This window comes from Homalodisca vitripennis, chromosome 4 (genome assembly GCF_021130785.1).
Source record: "Homalodisca vitripennis isolate AUS2020 chromosome 4, UT_GWSS_2.1, whole genome shotgun sequence".
Lineage (NCBI taxonomy): Eukaryota > Metazoa > Arthropoda > Insecta > Hemiptera > Cicadellidae > Homalodisca > Homalodisca vitripennis.
Window position 1 is genome coordinate 73,130,272 of NC_060210.1, and position 19,238 is coordinate 73,149,509.

The 19,238-nt window shown below is 33.2% G+C and overlaps 1 protein-coding gene across 1 annotated transcript in view; it reads left to right on the forward strand.

Moving 5' to 3' along the window:
- Positions 1 to 19,238, forward strand: part of LOC124359537 (adenylate cyclase type 6) — a 164,019-nt gene that overhangs the window by 97,985 nt on the left and 46,796 nt on the right. The window contains exons 3-7 of the mRNA XM_046812351.1: positions 12,488 to 12,635; positions 12,721 to 12,945; positions 13,156 to 13,338; positions 14,614 to 14,818; positions 16,816 to 17,084. Coding sequence (XP_046668307.1) covers positions 12,537 to 12,635; positions 12,721 to 12,945; positions 13,156 to 13,338; positions 14,614 to 14,818; positions 16,816 to 17,084 — 981 coding nt within the window. The 5' untranslated portion in view covers positions 12,488 to 12,536. The remainder of the gene's footprint in view (positions 1 to 12,487; positions 12,636 to 12,720; positions 12,946 to 13,155; positions 13,339 to 14,613; positions 14,819 to 16,815; positions 17,085 to 19,238) is intronic.

Genomic DNA, 19,238 nt, shown 5'->3' on the forward strand with positions numbered 1-19,238 from the left:
GACACGATCACACAAATATTTATACAAAGCAACACTGCCACTGACAAATTCTGTAAAATACAGAAATCCAACGTTATCGACAATATTTCACAATGTCGCCACTATTATAAACTCAAGCGACTTCTCAACTCCCCTCTCTACGTTTCATTCCAATACGCCGCTCCACAGAGCTCACAGCTGAGTACTAGGCTACTTGATTATGGCACAGACTGTAAATCGGTAGTCGCAGGGCTCAGTCACGCCACTCCTGCCATAGCAATGCTCTGCTGGGCCTTATTGACTGTGTATCCCTGCTTTTCCTTGTAGATAAACCCAAGCAAAACTTGCCTCCATGCTGCCATGCATTTGACACGGAGGATACTGGAACTTGTCTAGGATATATTGTATCTGTACTAAAAATTCATTATTTCTGGATTTTGAAAAGAACTTTATATGTTAATATATAAATGCTGTTTGAAAAAAAACGTTAATGTGATATTGAAAAATGTGTTATTATAAGTTAATTAATGTCAGGTCCAGTAGACCTGTTATTGAGATATATTCCTTCTTTCATTTCTTTTTTTATATTTAATACTAATGTAAATGTGACATAAATCTTACACTACATTGTTTAGTTTATTTATTTAGAATAAACGACGTTTGTTAAGAACTAATACTTCCTAAAGCCATAAGCATTATTTAGTGTTGTATTTTTAGCGCAAATAAATAATAAATCTTTAATTAATACGTCATATGTATGAAAGGTTTTATCCTACAATGTTACTAAGTTAAAAAGAAGTGCAGTAATAAAACAATATATTTTTTTGTTCTATCAAAACCAAGTGGGTTAAATACATAAAAAAGTAAAATTTAGAATCTGGACAAGCTTAAAACTTATTAAACTCGTAAAGTGGTTTCGAGAATACAAGATAAAACCTGATGTAGTAATTGTTAATAGTCTGCTTTTTAGAAAAATCTGAAATGAATGTTAATAAATAAAATAAATTTATTGAATGGGAAATATTAAATGGAATATAGATTGTCGATATGAAAAACTCAGCTAGATAGCAAATTGCGTCAGCAGCGGGAGACTCAGCATGCACATCCTGCACTCCCCTTACCGTAAATTACCTCCAGGGATTGAAATTTCATTCCCTTTAAGCCTCTCTCCCTCTCTCTCTCTCTATGTATTTAGATCCAGTGGTTTATTTTTGAAGTGTTGATGTAATAAAAACCCCCCTAACATGATTGCCTGGATGTTTGAAATATTAAATTTTTGTAATTAGTAGCCTACAGTGCCACAAAAATGCGTTTCTTTAAAAATTACTCTTTAACATTTTATCTCATATAAATGTAGAGACATATATGGTACCGTACCTGGGTTAAAGTTCAAAATTTCCGTTTTTTAGGTTACCACATTTAGGACAATGTGTATGTCGTCAGAGTGTCTGCTCTGCCGACCGGCCGAGTCCTTGGTTGAGCGTGTGCTGTAGGCCAACCATCTATTTGTACCGTACATTATTTATCGTGTACATGTCTTATTTATCAGACCTGTGTGTTTTATCAAATGTTATTGACGTTGGAATTGTTTGGATTCGATGGAACTTTCGTCCAAAATATATACTGTAGTGATAATTGTACAAAAACAAATTTTAGAACTGTTGAAGGTAAAGTACTATAATACTATAATACAGTTCCGTAGCCATTAGAACCGTGAATTTTTATTTCTAAAGTTACATAATTTCCGTACATTACGAATACGTAACTCGTAATAAAATTATGGTAAATTTCACAGAAATTACTAAAATATCATTTCAGACATTATTTATACCGCTTTACATAAATACAACACTTAAAAATCTATCAGACAACCGTGTCAGTAGACGCTACTGTTCCGTTCTCAACACTGAACAACAATATTTTCTCACATATTATGATTGAAGGATCTATGGAAGGTATCTTACTTAATATACATGAAATGAATTATTCACAAACCCGACTCATCTTGATTCATAAGTCCTATAATTTTATGGGCAAGACTACCGCTTTGAGTAAAATATTTTCTTTACCGTATTTCTCGAAAAAGGTTAGACGAGAATTTAAAATTGCCACCGGTATTCCTGAATTACCAGAATCATCTTTTGAAACAATGAAGTACATACTTAATAGTTCTCTATGTTTATTTAATGTGAGCAGTAATTGTTGCACACTTTGGCCCATATCCCTACGCCATTCCGTTACGGGCGAATAAGACGTACTTCCATGTGAAATACAAGTGGCACCCTTCATTTTACGATAAGGTAGATGTTCCCATCTTAAAGTTTCTCTATAACAGTAGTAATTAGAAAAAAACACTCTCCCCTCGACGGCTTATCTGAAATCATGATTCTTCAGGCAATCTAAACCCATTTTCTGAAAATTTTTCAGGTTTTTTTAAAGATTGTTTGTATATACGATTTTACGCAAAAGTTGATACAAAAAGATATTACGAGGCAAAATACTAATTATATATAAAAAAGTGGCTATGGGCTGACATTTTTCAAATTTATCTCATGCTTAAGTGCGTTCTCCAAAGGTGTGTTTAAAATTTTTATTGTTATCTTTAGTAATTGAATTTCGTTTTAACCAACCTCAAAGACGATCAAGGTTTTAAAACTCTGTAAAACCTCTTTGTTTCTCTTCTCACTTGCATAAACATTAGCAGTTCATTTGGTTTGATATTTACCTGCTTAATTTAGTAAACCAAACTTCGAATTCATCATTTAGTTTACTAAGTATTACTCTAGATATTGTATAGAACCCCAAAGCAAAAGTGGCAAATTTAAACTTTCGTCTAAAGATCATTGTATCAAAATTAAGAGAATATTGTATATTTAATAGTCTTTAACAATTTTAACGTGATCACCCAATAAACACCTTTATAGTTATTAGTAATTGGTAAACTGTATTACATCAGCATATACAGGGTGTTCCACAAGTGACCCGACAAACTTCTCACTTTAACTTCTTGTAAAATTAGTAATTTAGGAATAAATACAATTAATATTTATAATCAATATGAAAGATATTTAAATTTGTGTGATACAAGACCTTAAATAGATTTAGTGGTCACCGAAAAAGTCCATACAATTTCAAAAATTAACATAATTAATTGCCTCAAGACACAAAGTTAAACTCATCACCACAAAGTTATTTTAGGAATGTCAATGTTATTCACGTAAATTCCCAACAGAGCATAATACAATTTCCCTGAGTACTGAGTCCCGCGTCGCGAGTCCCAACTGACAAACTTGTCAACGACAGTCAGAACTTATCTAATTGTTTTTTGAAGAGTGATTATTTTTACTGTTGACAACACAATATTTTACATTGTTTGTATTTTCCCGTCTTGCTGTATCATTTATGTAACTATTAGGTGCAATTATTAGAAAATAAACAAAATATTTTAGTTTCATAACGATAGTAAAAATATCACAGCATCAAAATGTGTTAATAAAACCGTACTAATACACACATGTCTTGGTAGAAAATCTGAAAGTCTCTAATTCGTAACCGTGTATCACATTTCTCATGCTAGGCTGAGATGATTATTCGTTACCGTGCGAAAATACCATTCCTAAATCGGGATTCGAACCCGGGAACCTGGGATAAGCTGAGACACTAGCTACTTAGCCATCAGTGACTATATATTGCTTATATAGTGGAATAATATCGTGAGAAAGGTTGCAAGGCATATCCGAAATGTTCGTTAGCAATTGAACATTTTAACTTATCTCTTGCGGACGGCTAGAAAAATTAACCAATTAGCCTAATGAGTCATACTTTGACGTATGCCATATCCTACCCAGTATTCAATTCAATTTGTGAGTCCACTTAAAACAGACTTAATTTATATAAACAGACATGAAATTTTAGCTTATTCGACAAGAAATGTCATCAGTGGATATAGTACTTTGTATAGTGTGTCAGTGGATATACTACATATAGAAGTAGTTATTTGTAAGTTACGTATTCCACCTCCGTCTAGAAGTTAGCATATTAAACATTGTTTTGTGCTATGGTTTTAAATCTTTTTTTATTTGAGAAAAAACACTAAGGTTAATTCGAAAATACTACAGAGAGAAAGAGCATCTTCGTTAAAAATTACTGAAATTACACGAACTGTAAAAGACCAACCATTCCAATGTTTTCAACGGCTTTGAGTTAATTCCCTTCAGGATCTGGCAAGCTTAAACAACGAAGTTTACCAACTGAGCATGTACATAACATCGCTGCTAACAACGAAACATTGCACCTTCCTGTGTTTTTAAATATGGGAATTCTTGACGGAAAGGTGATCCAGAGCTTTAATCCTCGCAATAGAATACCAATCTAAAACATACGAATACGAATGTGTTTAGATAGAATTAGACTGCGTGGTTATTATTGCCATGTTAAACATTACATTGTATGTATCACTGCCCCAATATTTGGATTTCTCATCGCTTTTTCGTGTGACTCGTTCACACTCATCACTGGATCTCATTGGTAAAATATTGAAAACCAATTTGTGTCAACTCTATAACCTAGGCTAAACAAAAAGTTTATACAACCTATTAACCCATGATTCGTATTTTTAAAACCGCTGCATCTTTATATATATATATATATATATATATATATATATATATATATATATATATATATATAATATATATATATATATAATATAATATATTGTAAATATAATATAATGTAATATTATATAGATTATAAATATAATATAATATATATATATATATTTATATATTATATTATATTTATAATCTATATAATATTACATTATATTATATTTACAATATATTATATATATATATATATATATATATATATATTATATATCTTGTGCTTGTGTGTATGTGACTGAACTCCTCCTAAACGACTGGACCGATTTTGATGAAATTTTGTGTGTGTATGTTGAAGGGGATTCGAGAATGGTTTAGATTCATGATTTGGTCCGATTTAAATAGTTTATTTAATAAATTTGTTATTTATAAATTGTTGTTGATGTTAGATTGTTTTATATTGGATCGGGCAGATTGCGCTACGACACGTAATACAAAGTGAACTGACACTTTCAGATTAAGTTCGTCAAAGAGGCAGAAACATTTGTTTACATTGAAATTTTAGTAACTATTAAATTACTACAAACTGCTTGATCAGTAGTGTAATGCAGATTGCAGAGACGAAGTTATTATCTAATTTTAAATTTTGATTGCGCCAATGATCAATAATCCATCTAATGCCATGGAAATTCTATTTAAACGCTGTTATAAATACTACCTCATCAAATAAAGCTGTGAATGTTTGCACATAAAGTAATATAATCTGGTTAGCTCCTTTAGCATTGTGTCTGGCATTTTTACTGTAGTTATTGAAAAGCAAATGGGGATAACACACTCTTGCCCTTATACTAGAAGCATATACCCCTTATACATATTTATTGATAAAAATATCAAAACCACTTAATCACCAAAATTTAATCCGAATTTAAGTTGAATTCCGAAACCAACATATGAGACAATTGTTTTGGTTAGTGCAACAGCATAAATCAATTGTGGAACTGTAAATAGATTAGACTGGGGGTGAATTAACGACCAGAACAGACTTATATTGACCGCAGCAACTTTTTAGTTGCACTATACACTTTCGTCATTGGGATAAAAAGGCTAACTCTTATTGTTACTGAAATCGTCGGAGCACTTCAATAAATTATCATGGAATGTTGGAGGGAATACGAATCATATAAAAACTGTTTCACTTTACGACTTCAAGACCCCAAAACACTGTTCTTAAAATGTAAATCTAAAATGGATCAGGAGATTGGAATATCTTTGAGTGACTATCGATTATCTCAGGAGTGTTTATTATGTCATAGATGTATATATCGTAATACATGAATATATTGTCCGAGTTTTTTATTAAAACAATTGTAATTAGTACAACATTTAATTTATCTATCACTGTGACACGTTGTTTTGGATACAATCTTTGATTGTACAATCTGCTTTGATTGAAATAACTAAAATTAAATTTGACGATGTAAGGTATTTTACTGCTACGTTCAATAGCTAAAAATATACTACAATATCAATTCTGTTCTTAGAATACTAAGGGTTAAATCGAGCTGGCTGTCGCTAGGGGGAATTATCTCTACCCCTATTTCACGAAAAGTGGGTTGTTTGCTTATATAATGCAAATTGTGTTCCGGATCCCGGGTTATTATTGTTTGTACATTTGAGAACATGATATTATAACTTATATTAACGATCAATATATTGTTTCCGATTTTTCTTCATTTTAGAACAAGGAATATGATTGTTATTCCTTTAAATTCCTCGCATTGCAATAACTTTCAAATATTAGTAACTTTTACAAGTTCGATGCTCAACATTCTAACGTTCATTTTGGCGTTTTATATTTATGAAATATAGTTCGTGCTCATGTCATATATCGTATTCGAAATTTCTTTATAGAAAGTACACAATAGTATGAGAATTGTAAGAATTGCCTCATTAGAATACGTGTGAGTAACATAACTGTGTTAGTGTTATTCCTGTATATTATAGGCACAGAAGATAGTTATGCGTAACTGTTTAGTATATACTGTAATTCATCTAACGTAAATAGTGTTATGACAAAGTAGAACTGAACGAAGAACATACCAGTACTTGATTTGTTTATGCTTATCACTCTATATTATATATATCGGTATCAATTGAACCCCACATAGCTAGTTGAAATGTAAAATATTTGAAAAACAATACTGCTTTAAGTACTACGCATAAAATAAATTATTGTTGTATGTTTCGTGTATGATTAATAAATTATAGCTTATAGAAACTGTGTAATATGTACTAGTTATAAGGTAGTATCTTATCTAAAAATAATGTTTAATTTATCAAGGACGATTTATACCTTTACACTGTTTCTTTCTTTATTAGTCCCTTATTTTCTTAATAATAATGAACCTGTACTTTTTTGTTGAGACTGGTATAGTTATTATTCGCTTAGGTATATTAAAACAATACACATTAAAATAAAACTGCTGAGCAGTTGTTTTAAACATGAAGCAGCATTTTACTGTAAACGTTAGAGAAAAATAGTGTATAAAGGTGCTTTACTTAGAGATTTATTATTTACTGACAGATATTTTTTGTATTCACTTTGATGAGATGTATTAATAGATGTTAATATGAGCTTTTATATCAAGAAACTTAACTCTGTCGTGTTAAGCGCATATACACGTATTTTTATACTTAGATCTGCATCCTGTACTTTCGTGTTCAGCAGGTAAAAGTATTTCTTCAGTAAAGTTGATAAATAGGGAACGTAAATCTCCCATCTGGTCATGCCGGCTAAACAGCTGTTAAGTTTTGGCAAGCTATTTGGACTAGTTGTGTAAACTCGAGGGAGACCCGAGTCGTAAAACACAGCAGAACAATTACACGATCCACTTGCCGGTAAACATTCAGACCTCTCTACGGTAACAGGGGCTATTTGGCAAACTGTGCCTCGTTCTTAGTTACGGTCTCTTCCTCCTCGACAGGAAACTCTTTCTTCTACTGAAAAACAGCAGAACAATGACACGATCCACTTGCCGGCAAACATTCAGACTTCTCTGTGGTAACAGGGGCTATTTGGCAAACTGTGCCTCGTTCTTAGTTACGGTCTCTTCCTCCTCAACAGGAAACTCTTTTTTCTACTGTAAAAGAGCAGAACAATTACTATATCCACTTGCCGGTAAACATTCAGACCTCACTGCGGTAACAGGGGCTATTTGGCAAACTGTGCCTCGTTCTTAGGTACGGCCTCTTCCTCCTCAACAGCAACCCTTTCTTCTACTGTAAAAGAGCAGAACAATTACTATATCCACTTGCCGGTAAACATTCAGACCTGTCTGCGGTGACAGGGGCTATTTGGCAAACTGTGCCTCGTTCTTAGTTACCGTCTCTTCCTCCTCAACAGGAAACTCTTTCTTCTACTGTAAAACAGCAGAACAATTACACTATCCTCTTGCCGGTAACATTCAGACCTGTCTGCGGCAACAGGGGCTATTTGGCAAACTGTGCCTCGTTCATATTTACGGTCTCTTCCTCCTCAACAGGAAACTCTTTCTTCTACTGTAAAAGAGCAGAACAATTACTATATCTACTTGCCGGTAAACATTCAGACCTCTCTGCGGTAACAGGGGCTATTTGGCAAACTGTGCCTCGTTCTTAGTTACGGCCTCTTCCTCCTCAACAGGAAACTCTTTCTTCTACTGTAAAAGAGCAGAACAATTACTATATCCACTTGCCGGTAAACATTCAGACCTCTCTGCGGTAACAGGGGCTATTTGGCAAACTGTGCCTCGTTCTTAGTTACGGTATCTTCCTCCTCGCCAGGAAACTCTATCGTATGCTGTAAATACAGTACAACAATTACACAATCCTCTTGCCGGTAACATTCAGACCTGTCTGCGGTGACAGGGGCTATTTGGCAAACTGTGCCTCGTTCTTAGTTACGGTCTCTTCCTCCTCAACAGGAAATTCTTTCTTCTACTGTAAAAGAGCAGAACAATTACTATATCAACTTGCCGGTAAACATTCAGACCTCTCTGCGGTAACAGGGGCTATTTAGCAAACTGTACCTCATTCTTAGTTACGGTATCTTCCTGCTCGACAGGAAACTCTTTCTGCTACTGTAAAAGAGCAGAACAATTACTCTATCCACTTGTCTGTAATATTCAGACCTCTCTGCGGCAACAGGGGCTGTTAAGCAAACTATACCTCTTTCTTAGTTACGGTCTCTTCCTGCTCGACAGGAAACTCTTTCTTCTACTGAAAAATGCTAGAACAATTACACGATCTACTTGCCGGTAAACATTCAGACCTCTCTGCGGTAACAGGGGCTATTTGGCAAACTGTGCCTCGTTCTTAGTTACGGTATCTTCCTCCTCGCCAGGAAACTCTTTCTTCTACTGAAAAACAGCAGAACAATGACACGATCCACTTGCCGGCAAACATTCAGACCTCTCTGCGGTAACAGGGGCTATTTGAAAACTGTCCCTCGTTCTTACTTACGGTCTCTTTCTCCTCAACAGGAAACTCTATCTTCTGCTGAAAATATAGTAGAACAATTACACAATCCACTTGCCGGTAACATTCAGACCTCTCTGTGGTAACAGGGGTTATTTCGCAAACTCGGATAACCGGTAAATATTCATAAAATGATAATTTCAGTTACTATTTAAATGTATTGGTTTACTATGTGAATAATTTTATTTTAAATGGTATTTCATCTATTTTATTCAGATATGGTTTTTAAAACTGACTGTATAAGCCGACTTGGCTATCACTACAATGAAGACAAACTCAACCGGTATGATTGTGTATCTCTCATCCGTGTGTGAGTGTAGCATGACCGGCTATCAAGAACTGAACCAGGGAGATTTGTTATGGAGAGCTTATTCCAGGTGAATTACCTCGCCCCGAGACCGCCCAGCCATGAGTTCACCTAATCCAGCTTCGTAAAAACCAATAGCAGGCAAGATTAACTTTCTAAATTTGAAACGACATTAAAATATCCCAACTTAAGCTTTTAATTGCTTTTAACGGTTATATTACGTAAGATCAAAACTTATAAATAACAGCCTTGGATTAACAACCATATCTGTATAAAAATAAAAAGTAAAATGTTCAAAACTAGAAACATCTACAAAATTAAATTATAAAATCTTATGTCAAATACTAGAGTAAACTTCAAATTTAAATTAGACAGCTTAAGAATTCTTTTTTCAAAACAAGTTTATCAATTATAACAATGATACAAAAAAGTTGGCAGGTAATAAATGAGGTAACAAATTAGAAGAAATCTAAGGCAAAATGCATCTCGTTAAATGTTATTGGTTAAATTGAAAATAATCGAGAAATTGTTGCTAATACATTTTATGAATATTGAGTTAAGTAGAAAACCTGATAAATTTTAAAATGTTAAATGTAAAAGAGTTTTTTATTATTATGTTCCACAGATAAAATCAATGTTAGTTGAGTATGTAATCGTGAAGATACCATAACACAATACTATCCATAAAAACGTTCCCGGGAATCGATGGAATAAAATCTTTCCTCCTTAGAACAATATATCCACAAATAATAGATGTATTATTAAATAAAATTCATTTAAGTTTGAAGACTGGTGTCTTTCCTGACCAATTAAAATAGCCTTGGTCATCCCAATACATATAGGTGGCCTGAATAATGAATGCAATAATTATCGTCCGATTTCTCTGCTTTCTGTTTTCTGAAAAGTTCTTGAAAAGATAATAAAAAATTGGTTAGATTATTGGGTACTATCATTTATTTTAGTCAAACCAATTTGGATACAGATAGAAAGTTAAGTACTGAACATGCTTTGCAACACTTTATGTGTGGAAATTTGCGACAGTTTCAATAATGGAAAATATACAACTGGTTTATTTCTTAATATTAAAGAAAGCTTATGACACCATACATCATGAAAATTTTTTTTATCGGAATTAGAGGAGTAGCTTTTAACTGTTTGAAAGTTATTTAGCAAACGGAAAGTAATGTGTAGAAATTGATTATTTTTCATTGAAATGGAGTTTATACGCAAAGGTAACCCTAAGGTTTTGTGTTGGATGCATTTTTATTTTTAATACACATAAATTATTTTTATAATGGTAAATTTTAAGGTAACCTCGCCTCATTTGCTGATGACACAGCACTGTCATACACGGAAGATAATATTATTTCCACTAAAGAACACATTACTTTTGATTTAATGGCAATACAGTGATGTTTTTTGGCGAACCATATGTTATTGAATTTAAAAAAAAATATAAATATATTATTTTTAGCTTAAGAAAGGGGGTGTGTGTTAAGGAGCCAATAACGTATAAACGTGTCGAATGTTTAAATAAAGAATCCTTATGCAATGCAACTTGTAAGGAAGTAGGAAAACAAACTATGTCAAATATTAACGTTTAATATTGGACCAAGATGAAAATTGGAAAATCCATATTGTAGATTGAAAAACCAAATCAAACAATTCAATATGATATTTTTATTTTTTCAAGACATGTGAGGTGAAAAAACCTTATGAATATTCTACTTGTCATTAATTTAAAGTATAATTGAATATGGATTATTATTTTGGGCAGGTACTTATAACATAAATATTAATATTATATAAATTCAACAAAATCATTGCATAAGAATTATTTAATAACGTCAAATAAGAACCTTCATGGCCCTTATTAAAAATTATTTAAATATTACCTCTGAAAAATCTTTTTATTTCCAAAGTATTGAGATTTCTCTTACAATAAAAATGGGAATGCTCCTCAGGATTGTAATTAATACAAAACGAAACTTAGAAATCAGAAACTTATAGCTACGCCTAAACCATGCAGTACATTTGTTAAGAAAACCTACACATTTTTTTCACCAACACTCTATAACAAATTTCTGATTATATGCAAAAATAAAAAAGTACAAATTTTCATTTTAAAAAATTAAAAAGTAATTACATTATTTAGAAAATCCTGGAAGTCTTATGAACATTCAAGTATAAAATAGATTTTTTCCTACTCTTGAATGAAAAAGTCCACGTCTGTATAATTTTATGTAATGTCACCAATTTAATTTAATATGAATGGCATAATGATGTTCAGTGATAATAGTATTGATGTAATTATTTTAGCACTGGTATGTTTCTTTTTTAGTCATGTATGAGCGTGGCTAATTTCAGTAGCCTAATTTTTAATGTTATAAATGGAACCTCTAAACAAGCTTAGTCCCCTGAGATCCTAGATTTTCTCTTCATTAATTAAGAAGTCAATTGCATAAATGTTCTGCATTTTATTTTAAAAAAAACGTAGTATTTTTTGTTTAAATGATAGTCTCTCATGTTACTGAGTATTATTTTATTTCAATTTCTTTAAGTAATGATTGTTTTTGTATCAATAAATGTTATATATTATGTTTCTTTCTGTTTGTTTGAAGAAATGTATTTTTGTGTGTAAGAACATATAGTATATTAGGAAACATGCGGATGGCTTAATTAACGAGTGTTAGTTGAATCAGATACCCTTTATAAATTAATATAGAACGCGAGTTAGCGAGCTCTAATCTAGCCTAACCTTAAAACTCTTCTTTAAAACGCACGTATTTATTATAGATAATGCGAGTAATAAATAATGTGAGTAATTGCGTTAGTAAGACTTCACTCATAGGACGATCAACTATAATAAAATACAAATACTCTTAATAAAAATAAACGTAATAATGCATCGTACTTTATTTAGTGAATGAGTGAGTCCACAAAGGATTAAAGATATTACAGACGGATCGTGTAAATAATTAAAAATAATACGAATCATAACCAGATTGCAATTGTATCGACATAATTAACTGTTGTTTATATTTTTGCACGCATTCGTAACCTATGTTGTATTATGTTACAGAGAAGATGGAGCTCAATATAAGACTGTAGTTTAGCTGGCCAGCACTACGATGGCCGGCGACTCCCCTATTATCCAGGGAACAGGCGAGCGGCGAGAGTGGAGGAAGAGATTTAGTCTTCGAGCCACCAGACGCGCTACTTTCGATGAGGTAAGGCCGTTTATGTTAATCATATACGTCTTCCATAAATATATTAAACCAGTGAAATAGCCTGTACCCTCGGTGCTGTGCACAGGAGTCCCAAGGGCCACGCCCAAGCTGGTCTCGGAGGTGTGCCAGTCTCAAGCAGAGCTCCCGCCACATCCTGGACAACTCCCCGCCCAACGCGAGTGGCAGGTCCACCCCGGTACAGGACGTCCAGCCTGCTGCCGCCGCTGCCATCCCTAGGAAGTCAAACTGGGAGGTCATCGAACACTACAGCGACCCCAGCACTCCGAAGAGCAGGAGACCTTCTATGATGGTAAGTCTATTTGTTAAAATTTTGAATAAATTTTACATCTAAAGAATAAAGTTCATGGTTACATTTTACAACTTCACAACTATTCGAGTAAAACGTTATTTGAACTTACGAAACCAGAATCTTTACCACTATTTCAGTAATTTTCATGCTAGTTGGTCATGATGTTAAATATTCACTGTTCATAATTATTCATAGTTACTTTTATGTCAGAGCCGAGGAGAGAGCCTGCGCGAAGAGGAGGAGCCGGACGAGGATACGGAGGCGCAGGAGACGCTGTTGCAGATGAAGGGTCGGCGGGCTGAGACTGTCCTGGCCAGACACGCCACCAAAAAGTCCTACTGGACACGGTTAAGAAATAAATTGTGTACAGCACATAGGTTCAAAAACCTCCAGGTAATGCTGATTCTAGATATAACAATATAAGTTTATATTGTCCGGCAAAAAAGTATCACATTTACTGTTCGAAGATATATTAATTACATGGACCAAATAAGTATCTCACACTTCGATCCTAACCGAAGGAAAGAACAATAAACTTCGCCAAGTAAACAAAATGTTTAATATTTGCTTGAAAATGTAACTGGTGGCAAGTGAAACCAGTGCGCCTAGTAGGTAAACCTTCTCCGTGGAAAAATACTTAAACAGACAAATTCATAATCTCTAATTTTCATATTAACCCATAATATTGTATTGCATTTCTTTTAACTTTTATTACGTGTATTTTAACTTTCAAAACATTGTATTTTAAATTCATTGTCTTGCCGTGACTATCAATTGAAGTTGAATATAAGATTGATAGACATATTTTGTTAATATTTTACAGAAGACTTATAAAACCATTGTTCAATCTGTTTAAGGCAGTATCTGTAAGGGGATAATATGAAGAGTTAATAGGCTGTTTAATGAGGAGAGTTTTATTGTTTGTAATTAAAATAATTTCTCCAAACGATAGATTATTAAATTCGCTATATAAACGTATAAGGTATTTGATCAAGTATAATTGCTTCTCAAATCTATGTTTCGCGGAAATATTTAATAACTCTTTTCATTGCCATTGATGGAATTAAATTGTTTCAAACCTGATAAATAACTCTTGAACGAGTTATGTGTGATTCCAACGGTTTCAGTTCAGTTGCCTGTCTCTGACAATTGTTTCTTACTCATCCTATTTAAAACGTTTCCAAAGTCCAAAATAAAATTCCTAATACCCTTACTATTATTCAATTTTTATAGGTTTGTTTGTTTGGGAAAAAATATAATTAGTGTGTTTATGTATTCCTTTTTTATAGAAAATATTTATAAACTGTTTTTTTTATATTTTTTAGGATCATATTAATGTACATTCAACACATTTTAAAGCTAATAATTACTACTAATAATTACTACTATTAATACTACTATTAATTTAATAAACTACTATTTACGTCATTAATATTATAAATATCCACTTACTTAAACATATTCAAGTACAAAAAAATAATATTATATGTTATTTGTGATGGAAACACAATTTTGCAGAGTAATGTAGTCAGGAAATACGTGTTCAGATAAAACACAGACGCAGCCGCAGGGCTGTTGAAGATTGGAATCCAATTACTTTTATCCAACAGGAATGAAATTTAGTTATCGTAGGATTCAGTGTTTCAAAAATATTGCTCGATGATCCAGGTTGAGATGCTCTACCAGAGGTACTTCCTCCACACGAACCAGAGTCATATGACCCACCTGTTGGGGTTGCTCCTGGGTTTATGTTCGGTACTGGGGGTAGGCCACCTCGCCTTTGCCGTCAACGTAACAACAGATGGACTGCACGTCAGTCCCCCCGCCCTTCTCACCACCATCACCCTCCTTACCTGTGTACTCGTTTATGCAGGTAGGCTATATAGTTCGTTTCAATATAGTTTGTCCGAGAATAGCTTGTTCCAAAATATCGTTTGTTTGATCATTCAAGATACCTTTGTCGACAATTCTTTTTTGGATGTATAGTATGGTATGAAAAGATATGGTAGTTATTATGAATTATGTATTTGTATTTATCATTTAATACAACACTTTATCTGAAGGTAAAAGAGGAGTAATTCTTGCAGTGTATGAAAGGTACTTCACGAATCAGACTTAATTTAAAATTCACATATGCTATTTTAATTGTATTTTTCTTACTTTTTTATAACTGTACTCTTTATTTATCTAAACAATCTGTTTACGATAGATAATTTATAGTATGTATATAGAGACATGTTAAGGTATTTTTATTCATCTCTTACAGTAGTACAGATATTGGAAAACAATATTTTATATCAAAAATATCTCGTATAAACAATGGATAGCACGTACATATGGTCTCCTTACAATAGGTATATGAGAACTGATCTACTTTTACGTAAACCATATAAAACTGTGTATTACTTTGTTTAAGGTTTCTTTATTTACGATGAATGATTTCAAAAGATATTAGGAATTTGAACATTTGCCGTCATTATATATTATAAAACTAAAACACTATAATATTACAAAAATATATTTGAATCCTCAAAACTGTAATAGAACACCACGTAGTGTGTTATATTTCAATAACATATAACGATGGGAAATTTCTGAAATCCTATTATTTTAATAGGAGAACACTACATTATCTGGGGGATTATCTTTAGTTACATAACCTGAGATATTGGCACGTATATATTTAACTGAAGATACGTACACTAGCTTATACATAATATCTAATATTTCATCCGGGTTCATATAAATATCGTTTTAGTCGGCAAGAATACAGTTCAGTTTAAAGCTGACGGCTTATAATACAATATGCTTCATACATTAAGGCATAATAAAAGCTTCATGAACTGTGCAAAATTCAGATTTTTTAATAATCAAGGAATAAATATTTCTGAGTCCTCCTAAGCTCTATGAGGCTCAGGCCTGTAAAAGCTTCTAACCACGATGTTTTCAACTCTTATTGAGATTAATGATTCTCTACGCTTTTTGGTATCATTGTAGACCATGTTTTCATTAGACATTAGACAGTTTAGAGATTGTTGACTACGTTTTTAAGTCGTACAGGGAATTAAATGAAAACGGGTCTGTAGTCTGGGAAAGAATATCTCATTGAGGCGTGTTTTTTGCATCACCTGTTTTTTATTAAAGCACACTAAAATATCATATACAAGAGAGTAAATCTGTTTCGCGTACGTTATGTGCAATCATTGATAGCTTTGTTCATTAAGGTGGATTTATAATAGTTTAGCGCAATCTGTAATAAAAACTAAATCGTAAGTTCGATTTTGCAATCAAGTTACACAATTGGCCAAGCTCTGAATAGGTGTTATTTTCTAAAATTTAAGATTAATGAAATGTTTCTGCCTTTTTGGAAAACTTAAGCTGAAAGTGTCAACAGCTGTTTATTGTCAGTTACACTTGGATTATGTTTCTTAAATACAATCATTATTTTCCCAAATCCTAAAATATTTAAGAAACTTTTCCGACTTTTCTCTTCATAAAAGCCTTACTCAGACTTCAACGAATATAAAAAAGTAATTCTTTTTATTAGTCCAGCCGTTCCCAAAATTAGAACTTAGAAAGGTATTTATTGAACCATTTTTACTTATAAGAAATATTAGCTCTAAAGCAAGAAGTACGAACAGACAGAATGTATCCATCCCAAGCTCTGCCATAATAAATGTTAATTTATTCCATAAATTACATTTTAAACGATTCGACGAGAAAATACTGAGGAAACTTTAGGAGCTTCGATGTAATATTTGTCACGTGTAAACCGATTTGTTCATGCTTTTAAAATGATTTATTCATTTCTACTTGTAAATGTAATTTTGCTAAGTCATTCAACCTTGCAATACTTTAATACTTTTCCAGGCTTAGTGGGAGTGTTGTCACGTCCCGCTCTCAACGAACTCTATTTGATCGGCGTCTCTTACGTCATCATGGCCACGTTCCTAATCCTGGAGTTAAGCCTGAGCGTGTCCCTCAGTCCTGTCTGGGCCACCATGTTCTTCATCTACGTGACGTACGCGCTGCTGCCCATCAGACTGCAGGAGGCCGTGGCTGCCGGGGTAGTGCTGTCACTCTCCCATCTCCTTTGTACTATGTACTTGACTAACCCCAAACCGGCCCATGGCAAGGAGGTATGTACATATCCAAATCTAAGTTATGCTGTACATTTAATTTGTGTAGACTGGTGCAGACAGTTATTCCTAAAGCGTCGAAATTACTATGAGAAGTACAAGAGATAGTTGTTGAATATATTGTAGTCAGTCATAAAACTTTAAAATATCCCAAAACTTTATCCCAAGTCTGAAAATAAATGAGATTTTTTTTTAAATTTCAATAGGTAGAATTTTTATACCAGTTGGCTACCAAACAAATCGTTCATTTGAGATAAGGCAACTTTTAAACATCTTCCCTGAAAAATTGTGTAAAAATCACGCAATTATACATACATACAATTTTAATACATTCCAAACAAATAACTTAAAATTTCAAAAAATTTTAATAAAGAAGGATCTTGACAGTCACCATACGTTTTGGTTTGAGTTAAGTATAAAAAAACCTTTAGGAGCCAAAATTAATCATTCTAAATATGAACTATATTGATTCAATGAAGTTTTGGTATTAATTAAAGCTGTTTTCTTCAGAATTCAAAGGAACGTTTGAACATTTGTATAGCCAACTATATCTAAATACTCGCCTACGGCTCGCTGGGGGCTACGCCCCCAGGCCCCCATTTGGGTGTTGGCTAAATTCGGGGGTAAGCATAGTTCGGTGTTTGGTTAAATTCAGACGTGAAGTTTCCAAATTTTATGTATCCGTTCTCGAGAATCTTACGGGTCGTAATGCTTCGCTAACGCTCAGCCAAAAGATGTGTGGTGTATAATATTAATCAATTGATGTGGTAGAAGAGTTAAGTTATGTGTTCGTGAAATTTGGAGACAAGAAGAATTTGGTTTTAACCAAAGTCAGAGGACGTATGTATACCATAGTTTAATTTTCCGGATTTACCCAAACTTTTGACTTTGAGAGCGTTTTACGGCTTAACCGTTAGAGATACGAGAAAAAGTGACTGGACCTTTCTTGTCGGAAATTTAATTTTGTGTTTCAATTGTGACCTCAGATTTGATCTACGACCTATGGTTTAGTCGGTACAACGCTTGGGATAAAAGTCTGCACCGGTCAGCTGTTGTGTAAACAGATTTAGTGTAAATAAATTTAAAACTGCCTTTATTAGATTATTAAGTTGATCAGGGGGTTTGTTTTAATCAGGAGTGCATCAACCAGGAAATTCCCGGGAGGGGGGTTAATGTTATCGGGAGTTATTAGAACGCGTGGTACTTTTCTGTAAAATGTGTGTCTGTGCTACGAGAATATGTGTACAGTAATTTTTATCAAAATAACACGTTGATGAGGGGGTTTATATTACTTCGGAAATTTTCATTCCATACCAGAGTGTTAATAAGGAATCACTATTTCCTTTTAAAAAGCACTCTGTCCCTATCTACTATTGAAGCTTCACTAACGCTCAGCCAACTCCCGATGTGGAAGGGAGGGGTTATAGTCACTCGTTAACGGAGTAATACAAGTCCAATCTGGAACCAGCATGAATCGCACTAATTATAGTAGCAAAATTTAAAACACCTAAAATTGACGACAAAGAATTAGCCATTTATAGCATTTATCAGGCTTACGGAAAGATAAACGACAGAAAGCTACTGGACCTTTTTTGTAGATCCTATGAATAGCTACTTACAAAAGTTTTTACATTTAAGCTAGGGCCAACGGTTCGGTCACTATCGAGCACGACAAGTAAGTTTTTAAGTGAAATTTACAATATAATCACGTTTTACGGCTAAATCATGGAAGATAGAGTAAAAGGTCACTGGACATTTTGTGTAGATCGCATTATGTTGTCTTAAAATCAAATTTTTAATCTGGGCTAGAACTAAGATTTTGTCTGAAATAGAGCCCAGAAAACAAAATCTCACGTAAAACTAAAAAAATCAAAACTTAAAAACGCGTTATGCGGCCAAACCGTTGAGGATAGGGCAAAATGTTACTGAACTTTTTTTGTAGATCACGTGATTTCATAAATCCCGTTGAAAGTTTGTTTTGAGCTACGACCAACCGATTAGCCGCTATCAAGCCCGGAATGTAAATTTGTAGGCGAAAATTTAAAAATATTTTCACTTAATCGCGTTTTGCGGTCAAACTAATGGAGATATAGTAAAAAGTCACTAGACCTTTTTTGTAGATCATATTATTTCCTAAATCTAAACTTGGTTTCA